We start from the raw sequence: 27908 nt of genomic DNA, 5'->3' as shown, positions 1-27908 counted from the left end.
TCCTCAAGGCAGCCCTCCGTAACACCTGTAAGGGGAAATGGATGCCGCAATAACCGCGGCCAACACAGGTCCTGGAGATGAAGCATCTACAAATGATCTTCACAACCACCTGAAGAGCTTTATCATTGATACGAAAAGTGCAGGGAGTAACCGCATCAGGCGCGGAGGTTTTACCAACAAGTCAACAGGATGAAGTCTTATACACCTCGATGATTTTGGACCGTATGGCCACATTGGAGCGATGTGTCGAATATTTTGATGAACTACGGAACAACCAGAGCATGGGCGAGACCTTTTCATCGACTTCAAGGTCGCATAGCCCAGGTAAAATTCTACGTGGCCGTTAGAGAATTCGGTATCTTGACTAAATTGACAAGACTGACTTAGCTGGGTCAGCTGTCGACTGCGAGAACAGAGATCGCCAAAGAGGTGATCCAAACGCCTGAAATTTGGACACATTTCGAGAATGTGTTCAAACAAGTACGACAGATCTAAGTTGCGCCGAAGATGGGGAGAAGAAGGGGATATTTCCAAAGAGTACAATCCTAAACCTAAATGCCTGCTATGCAGAGAAACACAAGAGGGTAACGTCGATCATATCACAGGCAGTTACAGATGTCCGGCGTTTAAGAAGGCGATTTCAGCTTTTGGTAGATGAAGTTCCTACAGCTGAATTTGAACCATTGCCAGGCAGTTCAGGAGCTGCTCTCTCAAAGCGTGATGGAAAATGAAATTGACGTTGACATTATATGCGAATATTACAAAGACTTCCACAGTGGTATCTTTATATCAGACAGAAGCGGCAAAGCGGCAATCTGGGCTTGCGGAAACTAAGCGATCGAAAATACGAGCAATAGGCCAAACGACGGATTCACACAAGCTAAGGTAGGCGAAAATAAAGCCCCACGTTTAGACGGCATTCCGAATAAAGTACTGACAGTGGCCGTCGAAACAGTTCCAATGTGAAACATTTATGGCATGTCTCATAGATGGGATTTTCCCGGAAGAGTGGAGGAAACAGAAGCTTGTGCTAATCCCGAAGCCAAATAAACCTCTGAGTGATCCTTCGTCTTATAGACCTATATGCCTGCTAAACGGCATCGGTAAACTTTTCGAACGAGCCATCTTCAATAGACTTGTACCAATCAAAGAAAAGGAGGGTGGTCTCTCAGACAGGCAGTTCGCATTCCGAAAGGCAAGATCTACTGTCAGTGCGAGGTGCGATGAGGTGCGGGTATTACTCTCGACGTGAAGAATACCGTCAATACGGCAAAATGGAGCAAAATATTATAATTGCGGCTTTAGCCAAATTGGGCGCTCCTAAATGCCTGGTGCACATAGTCATGGGATTTCTCCGGGAGACGATACTGTGTTACGATTCGAACGATGGACCTAAGACGTATACAAAAACCTGCGGGGTTCCACAAGGATCAGTCCTCGGTCCTCTCCTGTGGATAATAATGTATGACCCACCCAAAAGGGTGACAATCATTGGCTTCGCAGACGACATCGGAGTGACTATCGTGGCACAAGATATTAATGAGATTGAGATACTCACAAACGAGGCAATTTTTGAAATCAGGTCTTGGCTAGAAGAAGCTGGTCTGACACTCGCAGAGCATAAAACCGAGGTAGTTTTGATTACCAAGCAAAGGAAGCAAACATCGATAAAGATCAGGATCATACATCATACAGTCGCAACCAACGCTTAAATGCCCAAGAGTCATCGTTGGCCAACGATTGAAATTCAAGTTCCATTTTGAAAATTTCGCAACCAAAGTTTCCGGAATGGCTCCATTATTGGCAAGAATGTTACCAAATATAGGTGCTTCTAGGCAAAGCTGTCGGCTCCTGATCTCGAGGGTTGTCAGCTCCATCTTACTTTATACAGCTCCAGTCTGGGCACCGTCTTTGAAGTTGGAAGCAAATAGAAGAAAAATTACAGCCCCATACCGATTGAGTACTTTTGAGCACCGCCCGGTTACCGTACAACATCAGATGAAGCAGCTTGTGTGATAGTAGGCATGTTCCCCATCGACATTTGGGAGAATGAGGGTCGAAACCTCTATGATCCATCATATGCAATCGGCGAGTCCTATACCTATCGAGTTGGCACGAAGTGAATGTATTTTGGAATGGCAGAAAAGATGGGATGATTCACTTAAAGGACGGTGGACACACAGGCCTATTCCAGATATCTCTAAATGGATCATACGAAGGCACGGTGAGATTAGATACCACCTAACTCAATTTCTAAGCGAAGGGTACCGTGCATACCTTTATCATTTCCGGCGTGACGACTCCCCGTATTGCCCGACTTGCTTGATGATTCCGAAAAATGCGGAGCATGTTCTTTTTAACTGCCCACGGTTCGTCGCACACAGAGCGGAGGCGGCAAATGATGTCGGGGCACGGTAGACAGCCGAAAATATCGTGCACCACATGCTTGCTTCTGCAACATCTTGGGGAGCGGTGGAGAAATCACCGCACTCTACTGAGGAGGGAGGAGCTTAGGAGGAAAGTAACAAATAACGACAGGAGCCGCAGTTCATAACTGGTCCTGCTCAGCAACGTAATACCGAAATGGCCATCCCGCGGGGTGGAGAAGAAGAAGGAGGTGGTTTTAGTGAGTAAAAGACTCATATAGGAGCCAGCAGTAGATTTTGAATCTTTGCATCTGTCAACGTATAAAAAAAAACAGACAGACAGACAGACGGACAGAGAGACGGACAGTAAACCGATTTTAATAAGGTTTTGTTTTACACAAAACCTTAAAAAATGGGGATGCAGCCCAAAGATACTATTTTGGATATACACTGCTACTATTGCAGTCCAATGATTACCTGTCTGGGTAGAAAGAACTGAAATCAGCACACAAGCCAGGGAGTTGCACAAACTCCAAAGACTGCTTGCCTATGTATCAATGGGGCAATGAGAACATGCCCAACTGCATCCCTGGAGGGCCGTCTGAGATTAACCCCTCTCCATCTGTGCATACAAATGCAGGCAAGGAGGGTAATCTTCAGGATGGCCGGGAGTATCAGTGAGGCGGGCAGTGCCTAAATCGAAGGAAGATTGATATTCTTTCTAGGCGGTGCCCCGAATAATTAATATCAAAGGATAATATGGCAATGAGGTTTCAATTCGATAAGAAGTTCGAAACATGTTCGAGTAACAAAGAAAACAGGGAGAGCGTGGCTGTGACATACGGCTTAAACTAGCAACTGACCGCTTTTTACACTGACCGACCCCTCACAGCAGAGGGAGCGGGTGCCGGGGTCATTCGTCCAAGGAAAATGTACTTCGAGCTAATGGGCAAGCACATTAGCTTATTCCAGGCGAAAATATACGCCATAGACAGATATGCCGCCTTCAATTTCCAAAGGAACTATAAGGGGTAGAACACTGCTATTCTGAGTGACAGCCAAGCAGCGATCAAGGCACTTAGGTCCAACCAGGCGAACTATAAACTGGTATGGTGATGCCTTGAGAAACTGTATAGGCTCGGCTCGTTCAATAAGGTCTGAATAGTCTGGGTTCCAGGCCATGTTGGGTTCGAAGGCAATGAGGCAGCGGATGAACTAGCCAAGAAGGGAGCAGGGATGCCTTTACACGGGTCAGAACCCTTCTGTGCAATCGGAAACAGGTTCATAGCTGTGACATTCAAAAATGAAGAGGAACAATTGAGGGAACTATATTGGGCGAACCTACCAAGAATGGAGCAGTCCACGGTGGTTAATTGGGGGATACGAACCTAAGTGCACAAAGGATTGCCTAAGCCTCATCAAAAAGAACCTCCGAATCATAGTGGAAATTCTCACTGGGAACTGTCGGCTAAACTATCATTTAGGGATATCTACGGACGCTGCCTGCAGAGTCTGTGCGGAGTGTCATGAAGCCCCGATAAACGTTCTCCATTAACAGAATAATAATAAAGGTATCCTCACCCTTGCCGATATATTGTACAAATTATTTATTTATTTAATTAACGGACAACAAACAGAGAGAATTCCAATTAATTATTGTCCTCAGGAGGAGGAGGAGAAAGCAAAAAACTTATCCTACGCTTAAAACTACTTAAAGTAGGGAAGTTAAAAGGACCAAGCTGTTTTGCATTATAATTTCGACAAAGCCTGGGAATCGGGGAATGAAAATAGACTTCGAGCTCCGCGAAAATATCTGCGTTTCGTGTGTTATAAGACACAGGACGGCAGGTGGTCTCGTCAGCGGGGGAGCAGTCCATCAGGCTCGAGGAAAGTTTAAATAATGTGCATAGATCCAGATAGGATCTACGCTGTTGTAGGAAGGGAAGGTTTAGAAAGCGGAGGCGGGAGGGATAATCCACACGGGGGAAGCTTTTCTTAAAGAAGAGGGAACGGGTGAATTTACGTTGCACATTTTCAAGGGCAAGATAATCACAGTTACGGGAGGGTGACCAGATCACGGAGCAATATTCGAGGGTATTCCTTACGAGGGAACTGAAGGGAGCTAAGGAGGGTTGGATGGAGTCAAAATCAGAGGAGGAGCGAAGAATAAAGCCTGACAATTTTGCTGCTTGATTGATGACATCGAGGCAATGGGTGTCAAAGCGAAGCTTATTGTCAAAAGTGACTCCGAGGTCTTGAGTGGAATTTAAGCAGGATAAGGAATGTCCGTCAAGCGAGCAGGAGAAAGAAGTGGGTGAGGATTTTAGGGAGTAGCACATAGAGTGACACTTTCTGACGTTTAACGCTAAACCATTAGTCCAGCACCTACGAACCAGAGTGTCCAGGTTATTCTGAGAGAAAACACAGTCCATAGGCGACGATATAGCGGAAAACAGCTTAAGGTCGTCTGCATAGAGCAAACAGGGACAAGTAAGGAGGGGAGGAAGGTCGTTAATAAAGAATAAAAGTAGCAAAGGACCCAGAATAGACCCCTGTGGGACGCCAGAAGAGGGGTAAAAGGAGCGGGAAGTACAGCCGTCAAAAGAGACGCGGTAGGATCGGTCGGAAAGGTAAGAGGCAAGTCATAAAACAAGTGGTATGGGAACGTTTAAGGACGGGAGTTTGGATAGAAGTATCTTGTGATTTACAGTGTCGAAGGCTTTCGCGAAGTCAGTGTAAATGGTATGCACTTCTTGCCGTGAATTTAGACATTTGGCGACAAAGTTGGTAAAGTCAAGCAGGTTGGAGGCAGTGGACCTACGTTTAACGAAGCCATGTTGTTCTTTCACTATGTGTTGGCCAAAGTGGGCGGACAACCAGTCGCTGACATATCTTTCCAGGATTTTGGAACAGGAGGAGAGGAGGGAAATGGGACGGTAATGCTCGGCAAGCGAACGATCGCCACTTTTGTGAATGGAGATAATGAGAGCCTCTTTCCACAAGCTGGGAAAATGATTCTCTTCAAGGCTTCTGTTGAAAATAAGATATAGGGGAAGGGAGATGGACTTACCAGTTTTAAGCAAAAAGAGGTTTGGAAGACCATCGTAGCCAGGTCCGACCTTGGCATCAAGTTCGCCAATGAGGTATTCGACAAGGATAGGAGTAAGAAGGGGAATGGTAGGCGATGCGGGGCAGGTTACATCTACTATCGGGAGGGATTCGGAGGAAGGTGGAGGAACATAGACTGACAATAAGTAGCGGCAGAGTAAATCACACAAGATAGTTGGGGGGAGTTAGCTGAGAAGCCAGAGAATTTAATGGACGGAGGGGATAACTGGGCAGGGCAGCGGGAGTTACGAATGTGGGACCAGAAAGGTTTCAGACTTCCGCGCTTTAGTGAGTCTTCCACGCTGGACGTATTAAGGATTTGACCGAGGAACGAAGGGATTTGAAAAAAACTAAGTCAGCAACGTTTCTAGAAGACAGGAACTTCTTTCTCGCAGTCTGTTTTTGACGTAGTTTTTTGTGAATTTCAGTGGTGAACCAGACGGGGTAAGAGCGTAAGCACTTAGGAGAGGAGGGAACGTAACAAGGAAGAAGATCAGATAAAATGGTATAGAAAGTGTTGAGTGCTTGGTCGCATGTAAATGGAGAGAGCAAGAGGACCCAGTTGATTGACGCCAGGGCTGAGTTCAGACCTTCGAAGTTCGCTTTACGAAGGTTGAACTTGGTAGGCTTGCGAGCGACAGGAGAGTGGAGTCGGGATCGTACAGTTCTGAAAGTTAGGGACTATATGCCAATTGGTTCTGACAACTCAATGACGTTGAAGTCGTCTCTGAGGGCATTTGAAAAAATAAAGCAGTATTTCCGACGGAACTCATATTCCAACTCCTCGAAGGTCATGTCACAGTTACTTGAGCTGGGTATCTGCCACTCTTGTGCAGCAATAAAAGTAGAATTCCTATTTTAATTCCTTATGTCACCAAATAAAGAAACTTTGTGCCATCCCTCACTGAAAAGGACGCTGTTCGGCTGCATTGACGTCATTCTCCGTTTCCTCCCTTCCCATCAAAAACCATTACACCCAACAAGGCGCAATGGCAGAATGCGCAGAGAGTACGGGTAGGTAGCAACCATCCTGCCACCCATCCACCCTCCTTAAGGATACATCCAGTGCGCTGGTATTTGCCGGTTGTAGCAAATGCAAGAAGCCTGCACGAAAAGCGGACATAGTCCTGATTATGCCATTCTCATACCGAATTCATCCCTTCCACCACTTAACTTAATCGTTTAACCATTCCACCTTACGCCCGATTCCATTGCATCAGCGTCCCACAGTTCCTTTCGGGAATTTCGACAGTGGAGTGGAGTCGTGTGCTTGGTTTGAGGTCACCACATTATTCACTACCACACAGGCAAGGATAATTTCGTTGGGACACTATACGGACGAGAGGGTGGAATAAAATCCTTACACAAGGAGTTGCACGGCCGTAATTTTTTATTATAATTTTTTTTCACTTGTGTCCTTGTAGTCAGCAGCATAGAGAAAAAATCCGGAGTGTGGTATTACGGGAAGAAAGGTTAAGTGTTTTGTGTGAAATCGCGCGCGACATTAACCCATTCCTCACTTCAACTTGAGGCGAGGAAGAAATCTTAACTTCTTTGTGATTAAATTGCGTAAGTAGAAATTCACTGTAACAGATACGCTTTACATACTGAAAATTCAATCGATATGAACACACGATGCACGAAGAGTTCACTACGGGACAATTAGATTCGGGGGAATTCCCTATTTTGAATTGAACCACGTGAAAAGGACACACTTTGCTAATCACGAGGATATCCTAGAGATATGGTTGCAACGTCTATTTATTTTCCCGAGAACGCGACTATCTCGAGCTGATGTTATCTCGCCGTGAACTAACTTTCGAACGATATCCATGAACTTCAGAAACCTGCCAGGACTCTGCAGAAGGCGTAGGCGACAGCAATGGCGAAAGCGTTGTCGACAACGAGAATGGCCCGTAAAATGGAGGATTTCACTCAGGAATATGCCGGGTGTTTTCACCAGACCGGGCGGTGAATACACCCGATATATTCCTCTGGTCGCATCGGGAATCCCGTGCTTCTCTGTACGCTTCCTGTTTCGGAGAAGTGTGCCTTTCTTTTCATACTTCACGAATGCCGGGTGAGGTGTTCTCGGTCCTGGTTGATACTTTCAAATGAAGTGGGTGTCAATGTTTTCGAAAGAAAAATCCACCATCGCTGGTTGCAATCGTATCCGGTGTATTATGATCCTTTGGAAAATCTCATTCTTACGAAGGGATATTGTGGCATCACCCAACGCCACTTGTCATTGTTCAATCGTTGACGGTGATGGCGACCACTTCAGACATCTATGGGATACGTGGTGTGGTTTGGTGAAGACTTGAAATGTGAGGGAATGTGGCATTTTGGGGTGGTGGTGAGCAAGGAACTGTATTCAGGCAAAGTGCACCCGGTTTCGGTTGTGTTCGTTTGATTGTGAGAAGTTTCAAAGAAAGGATGAGCTGGGAGTACATTGAACTCAGGAAGTTTTCGGATGTTGAGTTGAGTTGAGCAGGAATTTACAGGAATTTGATTAAGGATTGATAATAATCCAGGTGCTCCACGATATGAAGGGTCTGAAATTTGTGAATGGAATCTCTAATTGTTCTCGTTATTATTACAGAGCGCTAACGTGAATCAACATCTGTATCTCCGAAACCTGGCTAGACGATGCCATATTATACTCCGAGCTCCTCGAAGGGTACTCCACTTTCCGTTGTGACAGGGACCGGGATGCTTCTCGTAAGTCCACTGGCGGTGGAGTCCTAATTGCTATAAAAGATTCACTCCCCGCTAAACTCGTCTTCTCCTCCTCTGGCTTTCCTTTTGATTGTGTTGCTCTTCGTGTCTCCCTGCCCAACTTCCTCCGGTTCATTGTTTCTCGTGTATATGTCCCCTGTGCTAGCCCTTCTCACCTGTATGAAGAATTGTTTGACAGTTTGTCTGAACTCCTTTCCGTCAGATTCCCTTCCCTCCCTTTCTTCCTTTGTGGAGATTTCAACCTCCCCATGCTCAACTGGTCTAATCATCCTAGTCTTCCAATTCCTTCCAACAACCTCTCCCATTCTTCTCTCCCACTTTCTTCCTTTATGTATACTTGCACTGCCCTGAATTTCAATACCACCAAAAACTCCTTGGGCCGCACTCTCGATCTCTTCCTTTCCAACTTCCCCGTGCGCCACCTCTCCTTATTTCCTGGCACATCCCTGTATGTAAAAACCGGCGCTCACCATCCCGCGGTTGAATTTGAAGCGGAGCTCCCTCGTTCAAAACCCAAAACCAAGCGTAAACCCACTAAGTTCAACTTCCGCAAAGCCAATTTTGACGGTCTGAACTCAGCTTTAGCGTCTTTCAACTGGGTACATATATTAAGTAATTCATCATGTGATCAAGCTCTTAACAACTTCTACAATATCCTCTCTGATCTCCTCTCCTGTTATGTCTCTTCTTCTCCTCCCTGCCTACGTTCGTACTCAACTTGGTTCACAACGGAACTTCATATTAACATTCGCTTGAAACATACACTGAGGAAGAAGTTTCGGGCTTCTAAAAATGACGCCGACCTTGCTCACTTTAAAGCTATACGATCTACTATGAAGTCAATACACGCTGGGACACACTGGGAGTCCCCGGAGCCGTTGACAACTCCCTGTCGACGTCGATGGGGTGATGTGGGCCTAGCTCTGCCAAGGTGGTAGTTGTGGCGTGTATCAGGAGCCAGCCCCTTCGGGACCCAGGTCGGGTAGTGTGCATTGAACCGGTGTTAGTAGACCGCGTTGCCCCGAGTGAGCGCTGATCCGTCCGTGAATTCCGGGATCAGCTAAGCGTAGGTCAGGCCTCAGGGAACTGGGGTAGGGGCTGTGTCCCCGAGGGTATACCCGTTCCTGACTATTGCGGCCCGCTCCCTTGCACACGATGCGCTGGTAAACAACTCAAATGGAGAAAAAAAACGAACAAAACGAGGAGATAGTGGAAATGGAGAGTGAGCTGACTGCGTTTATTCGCAGCACGAAAATGCGCCGTTCGCCCCAGCGCCCAGCGAAGGACGCAACAAGGGCTGAAATACCCGACGAGACATCGGGACGCGCAGACGGAGAGAAAGGCTCGGAAAGTGATGCAGCACCTGCAACACAGATAGGGGGAACCCAGACCATACAGCACAGTGCTGTAATTGGGGAAAGAGGCACAGTGGAAACTGCCGAAACTAATAAAATGGTTTCGAATATAAGCCGAGTGGGAGGACTGTCGATTACTCTGGCACAAGCGGAAGAGGAAAGACTTATTAAAAAATGCACGGCAGTTGTGAAGCACATGCGATTCTCGACGTTCCTTCAGAAAAACGTCGGTAAGGGGGTGAAAAACGGGCTAATGGAACTGGAAGAGCTCCTGGACAGGATTTCATACTATAGGCGAACATGGAAAGTAAGACAAAATCCGCAGGAAGCAGAAACAACCGCGCTTCCCGAGGACAACACCACGAGCACCAAACGGATCGCTGACAGCCCATTGCAGAGCGAACTTGGTAAAAAACGAAAGGAGGAAGGGACATCTGAAGGAGACTTCACTCAGGTACTCTCCAGGGCTGAAAAGAAGAAGGCGAAGAGGATCAAAAGACAACAACACGTCGCGCCATCAGAAAAACCTCTGCCTAAAACTAAGGCGGACACGAAGGACGGTACCAAAAGAAAAGGTGGGGAGACGAAGGAGGGCTAGACCGCCAGCTTTGCTTATTAAGCCGACGGAAGGCAAGACTTTTGCGGAAGTCCTCAGCGAAATCCGTTACAAAATCAAACCCGAAGACAACGGAGCGGAGGTGTCTTCCATACGTACAATGAAGGGTGGTGGAGTCCTAGTCGAACTAGGCCCGAAGACTATAAATAAAGTCACGTTCTGTGAAGCAGTCAAGGGGCTTCTAGGAGAAAAAGCTTTGGTTTCTAGCCTGGAACCCACGCGTGCTTTAGAAATCCGAGACCTTGACTGTCTCACGGAAAAGAACGAGGTAGAAGACGCCATCAAATGCGAATGGCCGGAGGTAACCAATGTCCGGATTGGTATCACCCCCGCAAACTCCCGAGGCCAAAAACTCGCTGTGGTGGAAGTTGCCGAGCAATACGCGAGGAAGCTTCTAAACAGCGGGAAAATAAGAATTGGTTGGGTAGTGTGTAGGATACGAATTCGGGCCGCCCCAACCAAATGTTACAGATGTTTGGACTATGGGCACACATCTGCAAACTGTCGGGGACCTGACAGAAGGGCAACATGCCGTAAATGCGGTCAGGATGGCCATAAAGCGAACAGCTGCAATGAAAAGGAAAGCTGCGTCCTATGCAGGGACCGTGGCGCGACTGATGAGAGCATTGCGCACACTGCGGGATCGGGGCGGTGTCCAGCTTTCAGAGCAGAACTGGAAAGAGCTAGGATACGGTCAACATGATTCGCATCCTACAAATCAATATGCACCGGAGTGCAACCGCTCACGAGTTGCTAGCGCAGTTCGCTGAGGAGACCAAAGCTGATTTAGTACTCATCAGTGAGCAGTACCGAAACAAGGGCCCAGTTTCATGGCACCCAGACATATCAGGTACCGCTGCCATCTGGGTTCGGGACGGCACCCTCCTGGGGGTTCTTGCCCAAGGCCGAGGGGACGGCTTTGTCTGGATTCGGTGTTCAGGGATAACGTTTTTTAGTGTCTATCTTACGCCGAATGAGACGATGCCGGACTTCCGTCGGAGGCTTGAGGCTTTGAAGGACGCTATCTTAAGCACGGATGGGCGGATCCTGGTCGGGGGTGACTTCAATGCTAGGGCACTTGAATGGGGCATGCCTCACACAGATTCCAGAGGGAAACGAATTTTGGAAATGGTGGCGAGAACAGGACTGGTAGTTCTAAACACCGGATCCACCCCAACGTTCCGGCGCCCGGGCTGCGAAGGAAGCATTCCAGTCGTAACCTTCGCATCGGAATCACTGGTGTCGCTGGTGGACGGGTGGCGAGTTCTGGAAGATTTTTCGGCAAGTGACCACCAATACATTGCTTTCGAAGTGGTGGACACAAACTCTCGGTGTACGCCACCCCAGCGATCTTTCTGTGTATGGAACGTCGCGAAAGTGAACACCGGGAAGTTTGTCGAAACTCTGGGAACAGGTGGGGCCACGCTGAAGAGTACTCCTGGGGGCGGTGGCGCCGCTGCTGACACTGTCGTAAATTCAGTTATGAACCTGATAACGACGGTCTGCGGAGCCTCCATGCCCAGGAAGACATCGAGGCGCGGCAAACCTTCCATGTATTGGTGGACAGTGGAAATCGCAGAGCTCCGGAAGGAATGTCACAGGCTCCGCCGCTTAACACAACGTCTAGGCGACCGGGAGGAGGCATGTACCACAATGATGGAGTACAAATCAGTCAAAAGGAGACTCCGCAGCGCAATAAACAAGAGCAAAGCTCGCTGCTGGCAAGACCTGATCGACGAGGTGAATGGGGATCCGTGGGGACTCGGTTACAAACTTGTAACCCGAAAAATCGGGGCTCTGCGGAAACCCTGTTCACTTAAGGCCGAGCAGATGGACTGCATTGTGAGGGCACTCTTCCCTGCACACCCCGTATGGGATGGTGACGTCGGCGCGGAAAGCGCAGAGGACTGTCCACTTTTCTCTGTAAAAGAGTTGGAACAGGCAGTCCTCTCTATGAAAAACAAGAAGGCGCCAGGACCCGATGGTATTCCAGCAGAGGTGTACAAACTGATATTCCAACACCGGCCAGACCTACTGCTCGGCGCATTCAACGCTTGCCTGAAAGAGGGCATTTTCCCTGCTCGTTGGAAAATTGCGAGGCTTGCGCTGATCCCTAAAGGGAAAGGCGATCCCGAACTGCCGTCTTCATACCGCCCACTATGTATGCTTGATACTGGTGGGAAAGTGCTCGAAAAGCTCATCAGAAGTAGACTCGCTGAAGCGATATGCGCTGCCGGAGATTTATCTCCCCGGCAGTTTGGTTTTAGGGCAGGGAGATCGACAATTGATGCTGTCATGCAGGTCGTGGACGCCGTTCGACGAGCAGAGGCACATAGCCGCCGAACTCGACGGGTGGTGCTCCTCGTAACGCTTGACGTCAGAAACGCCTTCAATTCCGTAAGATGGAAAGACATTCTAGGCACACTAGAGAATACCTTCAACGTGCCGAACTATCTCTTACGGATTTTGAGGGACTATCTGAGGAACCGCTCCCTGCTCTATGAAACATTAGAGGGTCAAAGGTGGATGGGGGTCACATCGGGGGTAGCACAGGGATCCATCCTAGGGCCGGACCTCTGGAACGCTACCTATGACAGTCTGCTTAAACTCGACATGCCAGAAGAGTCGCGCCTGGTCGGCTACGCAGATGATGTCGCAGCGCTTGTTGCTGGACGCACTGTCGAACAGGCGCAAAGCAGACTCGGCATATTGATGCGACGGGTAAGCGGATGGATGACTACTCATGGTTTTAACCTTGCACTGGAAAAAACCGAAGTAGTCATCCTGACTAAGAAGAGAATTCCGACCCTGCGTCCCATATCGTCCGCGAGTGGATCATCGAGTCAAAATCAGCGGTAAAGTACCTCGTGTTGACTCTTGACTCAAAGATGAGCTTTTCTGAGCAAATCCAAGCAGCAGCGAACAAGGCTGCGGCTGGAATTTCGGCGTTAAGTAGGCTAATGGCAAACATTGGGGGTCCTACGTCTAGTAGGCCACGTCTCCTGATGTGCTCAACGCAGTCTGCCCTGCTCTACGGCGCAGAAGTATGGGCTGGCGCTGTTAACAAGGAGGTATATCGTAGACGCCTCGCGCAAGTATAGAGACGGGGAGCTTTACGGGTGGCGTCTGCGTACCGCACAGTCTCTGAACCGGCCGTGATGGTGATCGCGGGAGTTATCCCCGTTGCTCTTCTTGCTGGGGAGCGTCAGGCCATATACAAGCGCAAGGGAAATGAGCCAAGGGAGATGGTTGCTCGCGAAGAACGGCAACACACTCTAGACGAGTGGCAGCTCTCTTGGCAAAATGAAACTAGAGGCAGATGGACTGCGCGGCTCATCGGCAACTTAGGTGCGTGGCTGAATCGGAAGCATGGTGAGACTGACTATTTCCTTACCCAATTTTTAAGTGGGCATGGAAATTTTCAGTCTTATCTGCACAAGATTGGAAAGGCGCGTTCTCCGGATTGTGTGTTTTGCAATGGAGTTTTTTTTCTTGTGGAAGGTGGGATGGGGTTCGTCAGCAGCTCTATTTAAACACAGGGGATCTCTCTCCAGACAACATTGTGGAAGAGATGCTGAGGACTGCTGACAGCTGGAACCGTGTTGCTCATTACGTTCGGGCCCTTCTCGTTGCTAAGAAGATAGAACTCGACCGGTGGAGGAGCCGGATGGCAGGGGGTTCCTTGAACTGACAGTTCCCTTCCTCCTCTCCCCTCCCGTTGGTGAAAGGAATTCCCTGATTTGAAGGCTCCGCAAGGCGGGAGAGTTCGGGGGCTGGCCCGAAGTAATGTGACAAACGGTTCCAGGCTAGCTCTCTGACAATGGGGAGGTGTTTAGTTGGTAGTCCGACAACGTACCGAATCGGGAGTCCAACACTGTGTGCGTAAATGCATTCACCTACCCTACCCCAAAAAAAAAAAAAAAAAAAAAAAATTTTGACGGTCTGAACTTAGCTTTAGCTGGGTACATAAGTAATTCATCGTGTGATCAAGCTCTTAACAACTTCTACAATATCCTCTCTGATCTCCTCTCCTGTTATGTCCCTTCTTCCCCTCCCTGCCTACGTTTGTACCCAACTTGGTTCACAACGGAACTTCATATTAACATTCGCTTGAAACATACACTGAGGAAGAAGTTTCGGGCTTCTAAAAATGACGCCGACCTTGCTCACTTTAAGGCTATACGCTCTACTGTGAAGTCAATGGTCAGAAAAGCGCGTAAAAGGTACCTATTGAGCGTCGAAGCCGCCCTTGCCCGCGGTAACTTAAAACCCTTTTGGTATCACGCTCGCAACTCTTGTAACCCAACTCAATCTGTCCCTACTTCTATCAGTTTCGCTGACTCCACTGCCAACTCCCCACAACAATCCTGCGACCTTCTCTGCACCTACTTCTCTTCAGTATTTTCTCCCTCGAGCCCTTCACCCTCTACACCTTTCATAACCACAGACTCCTCCGAATCACTAGCCATTCCTCTCCTTACGCCTTCCTTGGTTGAGTTCCTCATTGGTAACCTTGACCCCAATGTCGGACCTGGCCCCGATGGGCTTCCTAATCTCTTCCTCCTTAACTGTAGAAAACACATTTCCCCGCCCCCTGTGTATAATCTACAACAAAAGTCTAGACGAATGCTACTTTCCCCGTCTCTGGAAAGAGGCCCTTATCATTCCTATCCTCAAGAGCGGAGACCCTTCCCTTGCTGTGAACTACCGCCCCATTTCCCTTCTCTCCTCTTGCTCGAAAATCCTAGAAAGATACATCAACGACTGGTTGACCGCGCACTTCGGTCACCTCATTGTCAAATAGCAGCATGGTTTCGTGAAACATAGATCAACGGCTTTAAATCTTCTGGTCTTTACCAACTTTGTTGCTAAACGCTTGAATTCACGACAGGAGGTACATGCTGTTTATACTGATTTCTCCAAAGCCTTTGACACCGTTGACCATAACATTCTCCTCTCTAAACTTTCTTCATTAGACTTCTCTCCCTCAGTCATCTCTTGGCTTTCCTCCTATCTCTCATACCGTTCCTGCAAAGTTTCTTTTCATGGTCACTCATCTGGTTCCTTCTCTCCTTCCTCTGGTGTTCCCAAAGGCTCTACACTTGGCCCCCTACTCTTCCTGTTTTTTATCAATGATCTCGCCTCCATCTTCACCTGTCCGTATTTGCTTTACGCAGACGACCTTAAATTGTTTGCCTCTGTTTCGTCTCCATTGGACTGTGCTCTCTTATAATCCAACCTTGATAATTTAGCCCGTTGGTGTTCGGTCAACAAGCTAACACTGAATGTCAACAAATGCCACTGGATGCGCTATTCCCTGAAACCCTCCCCATCATCCTTTTCCTATTCTCTCAGTGGTCAACCCCTTTCACTACTGATCTCCTTCAAAGACCTGGGTGTAATATTCGACGATAGACTTCGTTTCAACTCCCACTTCGTTGACATTATTAATAGAGCTTCCAAAATGTCTGGTTTTATCTTACGTTCCTCCTCCGACTTTACCTCAATCCAGCCCTCCTTAACACTCTTCAATTCCCTTGTCAAAAACATCCTTGAATATTGCTGTGTAGTCTGGTCCCCCTACCGCATCTGTGACGGCCGCGCTCTTGAAGCTGTACAACGCAAATTCACCCGGACCCTCTTTTACAAAAAGAACCTTCCACGGGTTGATTATCCGTCACGACTCCGCACCCTCAATTTCCCCTCCCTACAGCAACGCCGTATCTTCCTTGATATGTGTACTCTTTTCAAACTCTGCAATGGTCTGATGGACTGCTCCGCCAACTCGGATATTACTCTCCGTATCGCCTCGTCTCATAACACACGTAATGCGGACATTTTGAATGTACCCTTCGCCGAGCTCAAGATTTACTTTCACTCTCCGATCCCGAGGTTTTGCTGGTTCTACAATGCCCTACAGCTTGGGTCCTTTGACTCTATGTCCCTCTCTAGCTTTAAGCGCAAAATATGCCATTTACTTGCTCCTCCTTCTGAGGACAATATGTAATAAATAAACATTCATTATGCTGCGATACTTTTTGATTTTACTGTTCCTTGCAAAGGACAATTGTACTCACCAGATCCCTCCGAACCAAACTCACACAGGTTCATAAATTTCCGCAAAGAACTTTCCTCCAAACCCTTCTCAAGTCTAGAGTTCCCCAAACTAAACTTTCAAATGCAAAAACCCTTAGACATTTTCTCAGGACTCCGGTTCAACGGATCCGAACCCCAGATCCTAGAAGAGTCCTTTTGGAATCTTTTCGCCTGTCTCTCACATCGTACTCTAACCGACCTCTTCCTTCAATCCGATATTGTTGTAGGGCAAGACGAAGCTGCAGGTTCTTCTTTTGCACCCCTCAAACTTAGTACCACCGAAGGATTCGTGTTGTGAGGATGTATTCTGGGAGGTAACTCCAGTCAACGATATTCTACCGGGGCCATTCCAATTCAGTCGCCAACAATTCTCTGTAGTTTTGTATAGTCCTTCTCTTCTGCATACTTGTGTCGCACCACCGCGTCCTAAGAAAGGAAAAGTGAAAATAGTTGTTCAGTTCGATAGCTGGGTGGCGTAAATTTAGTGGAATACGCTACTATCGTTGTTTATTGTGTTATTTGATTCCGTGAGAAGAAAAGGATCAAGTTCAAGCGGCAACAATAAATTAAAGGTGATGTGTTGTTTTGAATGTTAATGGTTTCTGGAATCGTAGAGCATTGCTGAACTATATACAACATAATAGCCCCCCCCCCCCCAACTACATTCAGGATACTTCCGCCTTTATCACGTCTTACTGATACTTTCCAACATTTTTGAATCCTTGTGCCTGTCAGCTGTGTTTTATTTAATTGTAATCCTGCATTCCAACATTACTCCTTTTATGAATATGTCTAAGGATTTTTTTCCGGAGAAAGCACGTGCGCATGTTCGGTGAGAACCTCGTGGAAGAGCCGAAAGGATAATGACATTGACGGAGGAGCACAACAACTTTTGAATTTCTTTCTAGGATACCTAAAAGAAGGAAAACTGTGCTTCCATTTCCTAAAGGTGAATGGCTTGCATAAATTCATTTAAAATAGGGCCAAGGATTAATCCTGGACCTATTAATTGTTTAAGTATTCTCGTAAACCCGATCCTGTATACAAGATGAGGTATTAAGTTCTATGTTCATTGTTTTATGCTTGAATGGAACACATCAAGTGAAAAGCGTATATCAGGAGGAGAACTTTATCTGGTTCATTGCATTGCAATTTCCAGCTGGTGCTGGCTCTTGGGAGGAGATTGACTCAGTCAAGGTAACTTGTTTTCCAGAATCCTGGAGCATATAGTGCAAATTTTTGTCTGCACATTGATGTTAACAGCTATTGCTGGGGGTGTCCAGGTGATGGGAACGCATGGACTATTTCCAATTTTGGATTGAAATTGGTTCATGGATTATGGAGTATATACGACCCGAACTTTGGTGAATCCTGAAGTAGCCTCCAAAACAGAATTCCCTATTGATGAGGCTGAGAATTGATTCAACCGCCCTAATTCATTCATAGTACATCATCATTGTCATCGGTGTCCGGTCTAGGCCTGCCTTAATAAGGAACTCCAGACATCCCGGTTTTGGGCCGAGGTCCACCAATTCGATATCTCTAAAAGCTGTCTGGCGTCCTGGCCCACGCCATCGCTCCATCTTAGGCAGGGTCTGCCTCGTCTTCTTTTTCTACCATAGATATTGCCCTTATAGACTTTCCGGGTGGGATCATCCTCATCCATACGGATTAAGTGACCCGCCCACCGTAACCTATTGAGCCGGATTTTATCCACAACCGGACGGTCATGGTATCGCTCGTTCATAGTACATATGTGGAAAACATTATATACTCCACCATTTGTCTTCTATTAAGGTTGATTCTCATGATACAATTATCCTGTATCCTTATCCAAAATTGTCTGCTTAAGAGGGCCCGTGAAGAAGTTAAGATGAACCTGCAGTGTCTGAGAGTTAAAAAAAAATCTGGACCGAAGGCTTAGCGCGTCACTAGCTTCGTACGAGAGTATCATTTCGCAACCTTGAAAGGACTATTCCATTACTGAAACCTGAAAAGGTCCTCGGCTTCATCAATGAACCAAATCATCCTTTTGTATCACTGGAGATGGCACAAATGATGAATTCTACTTAATTTTTTTAAGGCGTCGTATGTCAGCATTCATTACCAACAGCTCTCTTATCCAAGAAGCTCCTTTTCCGGTTCTTCGGATATTGTGATGCATTCAGGATAGCTGGAAGACTCGCCAAACGGTGAAGTATCTATGTATAGTCAACATGCCCTACAAGGGATTGTATCAGCTGGCAGGTTTCTCTATGTAAGGGATCGGTATATCCTGTCGGTTTCTTAGAGTTGTTCCATATGCCATGCAACTCCAGAAAGAATAGCCAACATGCAAGGGATTATATCAGTTGGTAGGGTTCTCCATGTAAGAGATCGGTGTAACCTGCGGGTTTGTTAGAGCTGCTCCACCGTTCCTGTCATATACTATGCAGCTCCAGGCAGAATCATAACACTCCAAGCACGAATGGTTTGCGACTGCGTTTTGGTCCCCCAATATTAGATCATCGTTGCCAAATATGAGGTAGTTCTTGCCGCTGGGCACAATCTAAATGCTCCTAGAAACTCAGAAGTACTCAGTCGCCGAATTTGAGAAAACATTGTGATCTCCAGCTGTCCAGTGTACATTCAACACTATAGAAAAAAGGCCAAAATCACCTTGAGGAACTCCTGTCATAGCCATGGATTCCTTCGACTCTTGATCCGAATATACAATAGACATCCTGTTGAGAGCTGATTCTCCGCTAACTGAGATCGGCGAGCCCGAGCATCTCCAATGTTGACGAGGATAGCTTAGAGGCCACTGTAAGTATAGTGTCAATTCACTCGCTGGTCCACTAAGACAGTTGAAGTTAACCCATTCTCGTTCTAACCCTTGCATTCAAATCCAAGGTAATTATTTTAAGTGCTGTGATCTCCAGCATCCATTCTTGTATTGGATTTTTTGTTTGTTGCACTAGAAGGAGCATAGTAGCTGTGTACATGGTTTCCGCCTTCAAAAATCCAAACGGCCACCATTATCCTTCCTATCCTATCCTCCTTCCTCCTATCCTCAAATCCTTCAGCTTCGGTTTGGCGCTTATTTCTCGAAGGTTATCAGTGTTGGACATAGCCTTTCCTACTGATCAGCGTGCTGCTTCTCCTCCTCAACTGGTCCTCCAGGTTGGGGGTTGGGTAGGGCTGACAACCCTACACGGAAAACAACTAGTTACGAAGCCACAACAGGAGCCTCGGATAGGACGGATTTTAAAACGACGGACCCGACAACGGCAAAGGAACAACGATTTGCGCAATTTCTCATGGAACGTGCGCTCCCTGTACAGAGATGAAGCTGATAAGCAGCTAGCCGATACCCTGTCCCAATATAGGGCTGATATAACAGCGTTGCAAGAGACGCAATGGACAGGGACCGGTTTCCTGGAGAAGAGCCACTACACCATATATTATAGCGGTCATCCAGTAAACCATGTGCTCGGAGTAGGTTTCTTAGTCAGCCAAAAAATGAAACCTGCTGTTATCGGCTTTGAAAACATAAGCGAACGGCTATGCACTCTGCGCTTGCGAGGCAAGTTTAGAAATATAAGCCTCATAAACGTTCACGCCCCTACAGAGGAGACTGCAGAATCGGAGAAGGATACCATCTACGATGCAGTAGAACGAACCCTCGAAGCCTGTCCCAGATATGATATCAAAATCATACTTGGGGATTTTAGCAGCCAAGTAGAGAAGAAGCCCGTATTCAGGCGATACGTTGGCTCCAACAGCTTACACGAAAAAACAAATGATAACGGACTGCGGACTATTCAATTAGCAGGGTCACACGAAATGGTTGTTGGAAATACCTGGTTTCCGCGGAAAGCGGTCCACAAACATACGTGGGCCTCTCCAGACGGGACCACTTTCAACCAAATTGACCACGTGTTGACCGAACGGAAGAATGCCGCATACCGAGTAATGTTGCATTCTCAAAGAACGCGGGCACAAGCAGAGACTTATCACGAACTCCGTCGAGCGGAGAAGCGACTTCACAGACGGAAAAAGGAAGCCTGGGAGAACCAACAAGTCTGTGAACTAGAAAAGTACAGGGAGCAACCGCACCAGGTGCGGAAGTTTTACCAACAAGTCAGCAGGATGAAGCCTTATACACCTCGATGCTCATCCTGCCGAGACAAAGAGGGAAATCTGATTTCCGACAGAATGGGCATATTAGAGCGATGGGTTGAGTACTTTGATGGGCTACTGAACAACCAGAACATCGGCGAGTTGGAGGTCCCGCCAACTGAAGACGACGGACAAATACTGCCACCACCAAGTTTAGTAGAAACAGTCCGTGCAATTCATCGGCTAAAAAATCATAAGTCGCCAGGAGCCGATGGAATTACAGCCGAATTGGTTAAATATGGAGGCGACCAGTTACACCAAGTGGTTCATCAACTTGTGCTCAAGGTATGGGACAGCGAATCAATGCCTGACGATTGGCAACGAAGCGTTATCTGTCTCATACATAAAAGGGAGATATCACACAGTGCAGCAATTATAGAGGTATCAGGTTGCTGAGTACCATCTATAAGATATTCTCCACTATCTTGCTAGGCCGGATAGCCCCATACGCCCAGAACATCATTGGCCCATACCAAAGAGGCTTCACTCCAGGCAAATCAGCAACAGATCAGATTTTCTCTCTGCGGCAGGCGATGGAAAAACTGTTGGAATATGGACAACAGTTGCACCATCTGTTCATCGACTTTAAAGCCGCCTATGATAGCATGGCCAGGGTAAAACTGTACACGGCCATGAGGGAATTCGGTATCCCGACGAAATTAATAAGACTGACTAGGCTGACCCTGACCAATGTGCGAGGCCAGATAAAAGCAGCAGGATCACTCTCAAGACCATTCGACATCAACAACGGTCTACGACAAGGGGATGCGCTATCATGCGTCCTCTTTAACCTGGCCCTCGAGAAAGAGATCCGTGATGCTGAGGTGAATGCAAGAGGTACGATCCTCTTCAAGTCCACCCAACTACTGGCCTATGCTGACGATATCGACATCATGGGGAGAACCGCCCGAGACGTACAAACTGCCTTCATCCAGATCGAGCAGGCAGCCATTGAGGCGAGATCTTGGGCTGCACATCAATGAAGGCAAGACAAAATATATGGTGGCAACGTCAGCACCGAAGACGAATCAACCAACAACATCAAACCGCACTGGTCAAACATAAACACGAAGAAGAATAATGATAGGAGAATACAACTTTGAGACCGTTGACAATTTCTCCTATCTAGGGTCGAAAATCACAACCGATGATGAAATCCGCGCACGGTTGTTGTCAGCCAACAGAGCCTACTTCAGCTTACACTGTTCCGCTTAGACTGTTCCGCTCGAAACGTCTCACCATAGGGTCAAAGCTCTTACTGTACAAGACTATGATCTTGCCAGTCCTCATGTATTCCTCGGAAACTTGGGTTCTTAGCAAGAAAAATTGCGAACTCTTGGCCGCGTTCGAGAGAAGAATCCTCTGAAGAATTTTTGGCCCCCTACATGAGGATGGACGATTCCGTAGCCTAGAAGATGATCCCACCCGGAAAGTCTATAAGGGCAATATCTATGGTAGAAAAAGAAGACGAGGCAGACCCTGCCTAAGATGGAGCGATGACGTAGGCCAGGACGCCAGACAGCTGTTAGGGATATCGAATTGGTGGACCTCGGCGCAAAACCGGGATGTCTGGAGTTCCTTATTAAGGCAGGCCTAGACCGGATACCGGTTGTTGCGCCGTTGATGATGATGATGATATCCGTCGCTTGACCTCGTCAGTCTCACTGGCGTCCTTTGGTAGGGTGCTACCCGAGTATATCAAGCTGTCTACGAATTTGATATTGAGATCCTCTCTCCAATGAGCTGGCATCGTACTTCTTGATTGCATCATTTTTTCGTTTTGACCTCATTGATGCGTAGTCCAACTTCTTTTGCAGTAGTGTCAAGATTATGCAGAAGTTCTTTTGCGTTGGTTAGTTTTCGAGACATGATGTTGATGTCGTACGCTAACAATTATATTGACTTAATGAATAGCGCCCCCCTGTTGTTGGTATCCATTGCGCGTTGGTACCCATTGCAGGTTCAAATTCCTTGTGACCCGAGGGTTTGCCACTTTTAAAAATTTTTGTACCAATTCGTGTCGTTTATTTCGCTACTAGCCCAATTTGTTTCCTGGACTGCAATCATGCTCAATTTGTAAATCGCGACCTGTTGAAGAAGGGCTTGACTGGTTTGTTTCGGGAGCGTACATTCAAGGATTCGAAAGAATAGTCCGTGTTTGCTTGGTCATCGTTGTTTATCAGTCTAATACAAGGTAAATCTTCCAGGCTTCTTATATGGACGGATTGTGGGCCCATTGCAAAACCCTATCCAGGGGTGACCTCGGACCTTCAGGTGGTTCGAAACTCGTCAGAGTTCACAGGACTATGTTGCAGGTCTGGCCACGTAGTTCTTGAAACCCTACTCATCTATCCGCATTATCCTCAGTATAATTTGCTTCCATAAGATCGTCAGGTCCCGTCGATCTTCATATACCCCAAAAGCTTGTTGACGCTACCGACTGGAAACGGGTTGTAGTCTGTGTTCGCGGGGCGGAACACTTTTACTTTTGCGTTCATGACTCTTAATAGCACTTCTCAATGCGGCGCCACCCCTCCGGTGCTAGTTTGCAACTAATAGAATTAACATGTGTTTGCGTCACCTATAATTGAATTTTGGCCACGTTGCTGAAAGGTTTCGCTTCGCATTCTTCGTCAACCAGCCTTTCCTGTCCCACTCTTTGCAGAGGTTACTTGGCGCCCGAGCCCATGAACACTGTGATCCTCTTGTTTTGTTATTCGACCTCATCCTCAGACTGACTACAATTAAAGGCGATAGGTTTCACCTTCTGCTTGTTTCCCTAGCTTTCGCTGGTATATTCTTCGTCAATCCCCCAGTATTTAGCAAGGTCATTTTCATTCTTCGCTATTTTGTTCAAAATATGAATGACCTTCTGGTACTGGCTTTTGAGGCGGAAAAACTCCGGGTAATTTTCGCCTTTTCACTAGCTTCCGTTAGCCGATATTCTTATTGGCCCTTGTTCCCTAGGAAACCCCCGATGTCGGCGGTTATCTCTCTACCAAATCTTTCACTATGTGAATTTTGAAGGACCCATTTTAGAAGTAGATTCTAGTCGATATCCAGTTCATTAATTTCCATTTATTTGTCCTTTTCGATCATTCCAGATGTTGCCAAATATATTTTCATTATGAACTTCACACCTTTCGGTGGACCATTCCCAGCTACGATACCTGGTATACACCAATTTACCACTACCGGAACTTTAGTTTCCGCTGCAACTACAGTTCAAGTGAGTATCCAATCGACCCATAACCGACAATTAACTATCAATTGACCCTTATCGCCTTATCCATTGTAGCAAGATACCAATCGCTATCAAAATTCAACTGTAAACATGACACACTTTAATCAACCCTTAACGACAACTACCACGATACCGGCAAAATTTCGTCCGGATGATAATACAGTTGAAACTAAATACAACGGACACATTGTAACAGGCCAACAGCAATATACGACGATTCCTTATAGTCAACCGTCCGATGATAAACGCTTGATTGCAACAGCTATTTCCTATCCACAAAGTACAATAGCAACAACAACCTCAACAGCACCGATACAAACTCAACAACAGGAAATTTCCCAGCAGGATTTGTGCAATGCGATACTACAGCAGCAGACTGTTGACACTAAGAGAGGTGAGTGATCTGGATCCTATGGGTGGGGCTTAGAGTCATTGATGTATTACTTTGAATATCCTTTTGTTTTTCAGTCCTACAGAATTCAAGTTGGCAGACCTTAACACCAGGATCCGCAGTTGCTGATTATTTGTCGCACCTTCCCGCCAGCACACTACCGCTCTCATTACACCATTTCTTGAAGTATTCAGCGGAAAACATAAAGAAGGAAGCCACACAACAAACTATTGATATATCTCAGGCGCAAATAGGAATTAACACATTAGGTGGCACTATCACCCTGGCACAACACCAACCGAATACCTTACAACACCAACAACAACAGCAGCAACATCAACAACAGCAACCACAGCAGAACGGCCAGGCTCAGCAGCAGCAACAACAAACAAATTGTGTTCCTACAACAGTTTCCTCAGGTGTAACTCAGACAACAACAACTACCACAACAAAAAAGAAGAAGCGGAAAAAGCCTCCGAAGGAGAGGAAACCAAAGCCTCGACCCGGTGAAATCCGGTTGACCACGGCTCTAGATGGTAGTCCCTTGTATTGCTGCCCTGAATGTCAAGTTGCCTACCCGGAACAAGGACTTCTGGAGCTACATTTGGTCGGGCACAATTTGGAACGCCGCTTTATCTGCGATATTTGCAATGCAGCTCTGAAAAGAAAGGACCACTTGACTCGTCATAAACAGTCTCACAATCCTGAACGACCGTTCATTTGCTCAGTTTGTCTGAAGGCTTTCAAGCGGAAGGAGCAGCTTAGCTTGCATTTTGTCATCCATTCAGGTGAAAAACGACACATTTGCAATGAGTGCGGTAAAGGATTCTATCGTAAGGATCATCTGAGAAAACACACCAGATCGCATATAGCGAGGCGGGTGAAAGCTGAGCTGAGTCTGCAGAACCAAACTACGGTCACAATATTGCCTCAGCAAACGCAACAGCAGAACCAACAGCAACAGCAGCAACAACAACAACAGGCTCAGCAACAACAGCAACAACAACAAATGCAACAACAGCAGCAGGTTCAACAACAACAACAAGTTCAACAGCAGCAACATCAACTGCATCAACTGCAGCAGCACCACGGCCAACAAAATGGCCAGCAACAGCACCAACAACAACAACAAGGTCAAATGCTGACCTGAGTGTTAATTCTGAGATAACCAGATCCTTGCACGTAAGAAAGGCTTTTCGAGGGTAGGTAATATGGAGGGGAGGGGTGGCTTGTTGCGAGAAACTGGTGGAATTCGCGGCATATTAAGTGACATAGGTATGTGGAGTGGCGGTAGAGATTTGGTCCTGGCGTTTTTGTATCTTTTATACTTTCTCTTTGTATTGCCAAAACTTTCATCAGTAGAGTAGTGAATTTTGAATGTGATACAGGTCTGAAGTCTACATTCAGGACCATTTGATTATTTGATGAAGGTTCTACAGCTGATGGGAGGTCCTGTTTTAGTTTAATATCTTTTTCGCTGTTTGAAGTGCAATAAGAATGCAATATTTGTGCAAAAAATGTATCTAAACTGATAAACTTGGATTTTTTTGAACAAACTAGAATTGAAGTTTTGGATTTAGAGCTTTACGACTCAGAATTAAGGCCTGCAAAGTTTTATAAATTTTTTTAAGGAAGATAAGGCTTTTGGTGCAATATTTTTGTATATCCCATATTTTGGAATTGAGGACTGGATAATTATGTGATTGTAACAGAAGAAGGGGGGGGGGGGGGAGAAAGGAACCATGATTTGAATGAAGGAATGCCACTTTCGGTAATCGATGATTACGTGTAATACTTGTTCCATGTCGAAGGAGGAGCTATTGTAAATTTTTGTGTAAGTTCCGGCGGCAATTGTACTTTTGCAAATTTGTAAAAACAAATGAATAATCATAAAAATAGCAACAGAAACCGAGTAGCAATCAATAAAAATTTCTTATATTATGTAAGCATAAATCAAAGCTTTCTCTGCTTATTTTTGTACAGAAAAATTGATATATTTAAAATTAGTAACTCAAAAAAAAACAAAAAAATGCAACATCACGTAGTTCTAAAAACAAAAAAAATATTCTTTTCAAAGAAATAATAATAATAATTTGTGATAAATAATTTTCTACCGAAAAGATAAAATTTGAATGAAACGAAGATATGCAATTTTTTTATTGGAACGAGAGAAGCAAATAAAAGCACAAAGTCTGAATAATGGAATCTGTTCATAACAAAACAAAAAAAACCCAAGCAGAAAGAGTGACGACTCTATAAATACAAATTTTGATAATAATAATTCAAAAGGAACTTAGTGAGTAGAAAAAAAGATAAAAAAAGTATAAAATGTAGAGTTGTAAATTGATTTGAATATTTAAGATAAAATTGAAAATAAATTTATAACTTTTATGATGATATTCTGTAAAATATTTAGGATAAAATATAATATTATAAAAAATAATGTACATTCTTTTGGCTATGGAAAAATAATAGTCCAAATGGAATGGATTTTATGTAGAAAGGATAAATATTTTTCAAAATAATTTAGAATAAAAATACTGTACAGAATTTTTGATTTTTTTTCTATTTACTCAATTAAGTACTAGGGCGCGTACAGTACTGGGTGTTAAACACGGCGTATACCTGAATGGAGCCTAGAATAATAACGGAGGCAAAGAATGATGGCCTGCAAATGGGTGTGTGTTTAACAGGAACAAATCAGGGGGTACTCCAGAACGAACAAATTAACCTTTCAGTAGAGCTTTCCAATTTTTAGATTGCCACCAAAGATGGTCTCCCTCGTTGATTACGTACCTTGTCGTGATGTGGGAACTCAGTAAGGAGGATCATCCAGGTACCACGTGAAGCTAAGTGTTAATCAAACTGCCAAGTCCAGATGTGACTACCGTGCCGAGGGCCGAATGGTCACAGGGTTTAAGATGTGGTCGTGAACGGTGAACTCTGGGTGCCAGGCCACCCCTTGTTTCAACTAGGCTTGTCTTAGCAAAAAGAAGCTCTGCCGAGTTCGGCTTATTTTCCCCGGTAAAACAAATATGAAATACAAAGGAAAACAACAGCAATTCGATTATGACGATTCAACCCTGAGCGAAGAGGCAACCCTGAACTCTTCGATGGCGAATCTGAGTCTAGACTTAGATCCTCCACTTATTCAAGTGGGAACCAACCCTATTGGAACTTAGTCCTTAACGGACGAGCCGAGCAAGCTTCAATCGGTGCCACCTGCTGAAGCTAAAGCCTTTCCTATGGGTAAGCATTTGTCTTCGGCCAACAAACAGCCCCCGAGCAAAAAAATGCCTTCGGGCAAAAAGCCTTCGTCAAACCGCCTCCGGTCAAATCATCTTCGGGCAAACTGTCTCCGGGCAAATCGCTTGCGGGCAAAACACAACCCCCGGGTTCTGCCAATGTTTTTGTTAAGGTCAAACCAAAGTGGCAGCGATCTTCTGACGATCCTAACTTTTCCACTTAAATGGCTGCAAAGAAGGGTTGGCCAGCATTGACCAAGTCTTCATTTGCAACCAAGACAATAGAAGCAGTCTTATATGATAACACCTTACTTTCAGTTACGATACAGAGTAGTGTGAGCAGTTTTGGACCAAACTCCTCCTAGCTGTAAGGACTGCATCCTCCTAAGGGATTACACTACGCTTTGAGTCGGTAGGTGTATACCGTAAAATGTTACGTATAAACTTTGCCGACGAAAGCACAAACGAGTGGCTCAGACAGTGCTGCTCCTCCTTCAATGGTGTGTGGGAGGGTGCATCACTGACCCTGAAGAGGGTTTCCGGGCTACGATCGTTTAAAAACTGCTCTGGCTTCCAGAAGAGGAGTG

At 46.1% G+C, this 27908-nt stretch overlaps 2 protein-coding genes across 3 annotated transcripts in view; one reads left to right on the top strand and one right to left on the bottom strand.

Annotated features, from left to right (window-relative positions):
- Positions 1 to 7481, bottom strand: part of LOC119649144 (protein O-mannosyltransferase 1) — a 36085-nt gene extending 28604 nt beyond the window's left edge. Inside the window, exon 1 of the mRNA XM_038051155.1 lies at positions 7083 to 7481. The gene's annotated coding sequence lies outside the window, so the exon portion shown is untranslated. The remainder of the gene's footprint in view (positions 1 to 7082) is intronic.
- On the top strand, positions 6693 to 26620 carry LOC119649145 (ras-interacting protein RIP3). 2 transcript variants are annotated; one of them, XM_038051156.1, is made up of 4 exons: positions 6693 to 7043; positions 23546 to 23670; positions 23740 to 24079; positions 24154 to 26620. In XM_038051156.1, the coding sequence occupies exons 2-4, from the start codon at positions 23569 to 23571 to the stop codon at positions 25224 to 25226; spliced, it is 1515 nt and encodes a 504-aa protein (XP_037907084.1). In that variant the 5' UTR covers positions 6693 to 7043; positions 23546 to 23568; the 3' UTR covers positions 25227 to 26620. The 2 variants fall into 2 exon arrangements, with proteins under 2 accessions (XP_037907084.1, XP_037907085.1); XM_038051157.1 differs by lacking the exon at positions 6693 to 7043 and adding an exon at positions 16578 to 16852.
- Positions 26621 to 27908: the final 1288 nt, after the last annotated feature.

Source organism: Hermetia illucens, chromosome 2, assembly GCF_905115235.1.
Source record: "Hermetia illucens chromosome 2, iHerIll2.2.curated.20191125, whole genome shotgun sequence".
In the NCBI taxonomy this organism is placed as follows: Eukaryota; Metazoa; Arthropoda; class Insecta; order Diptera; family Stratiomyidae; genus Hermetia; species Hermetia illucens.
This window is presented reverse-complemented; position numbering and strand designations above follow the sequence as displayed.

Excerpts from the sequence above, each read along its gene's own strand:
- LOC119649145 (XM_038051156.1), top strand. The coding sequence starts at position 23,569 with ATGAACTTCACACCTTTCGGTGGACCATTCCCAGCTACGATACCTGGT. Across the intron at positions 23,671-23,739 it reads CCGCTGCAACTACAGTTCAA|CAAGATACCAATCGCTATCA; the intron begins GTGAGTATCCAA and ends TATCCATTGTAG. Across the intron at positions 24,080-24,153 it reads GACTGTTGACACTAAGAGAG|TCCTACAGAATTCAAGTTGG; the intron begins GTGAGTGATCTG and ends TTTGTTTTTCAG.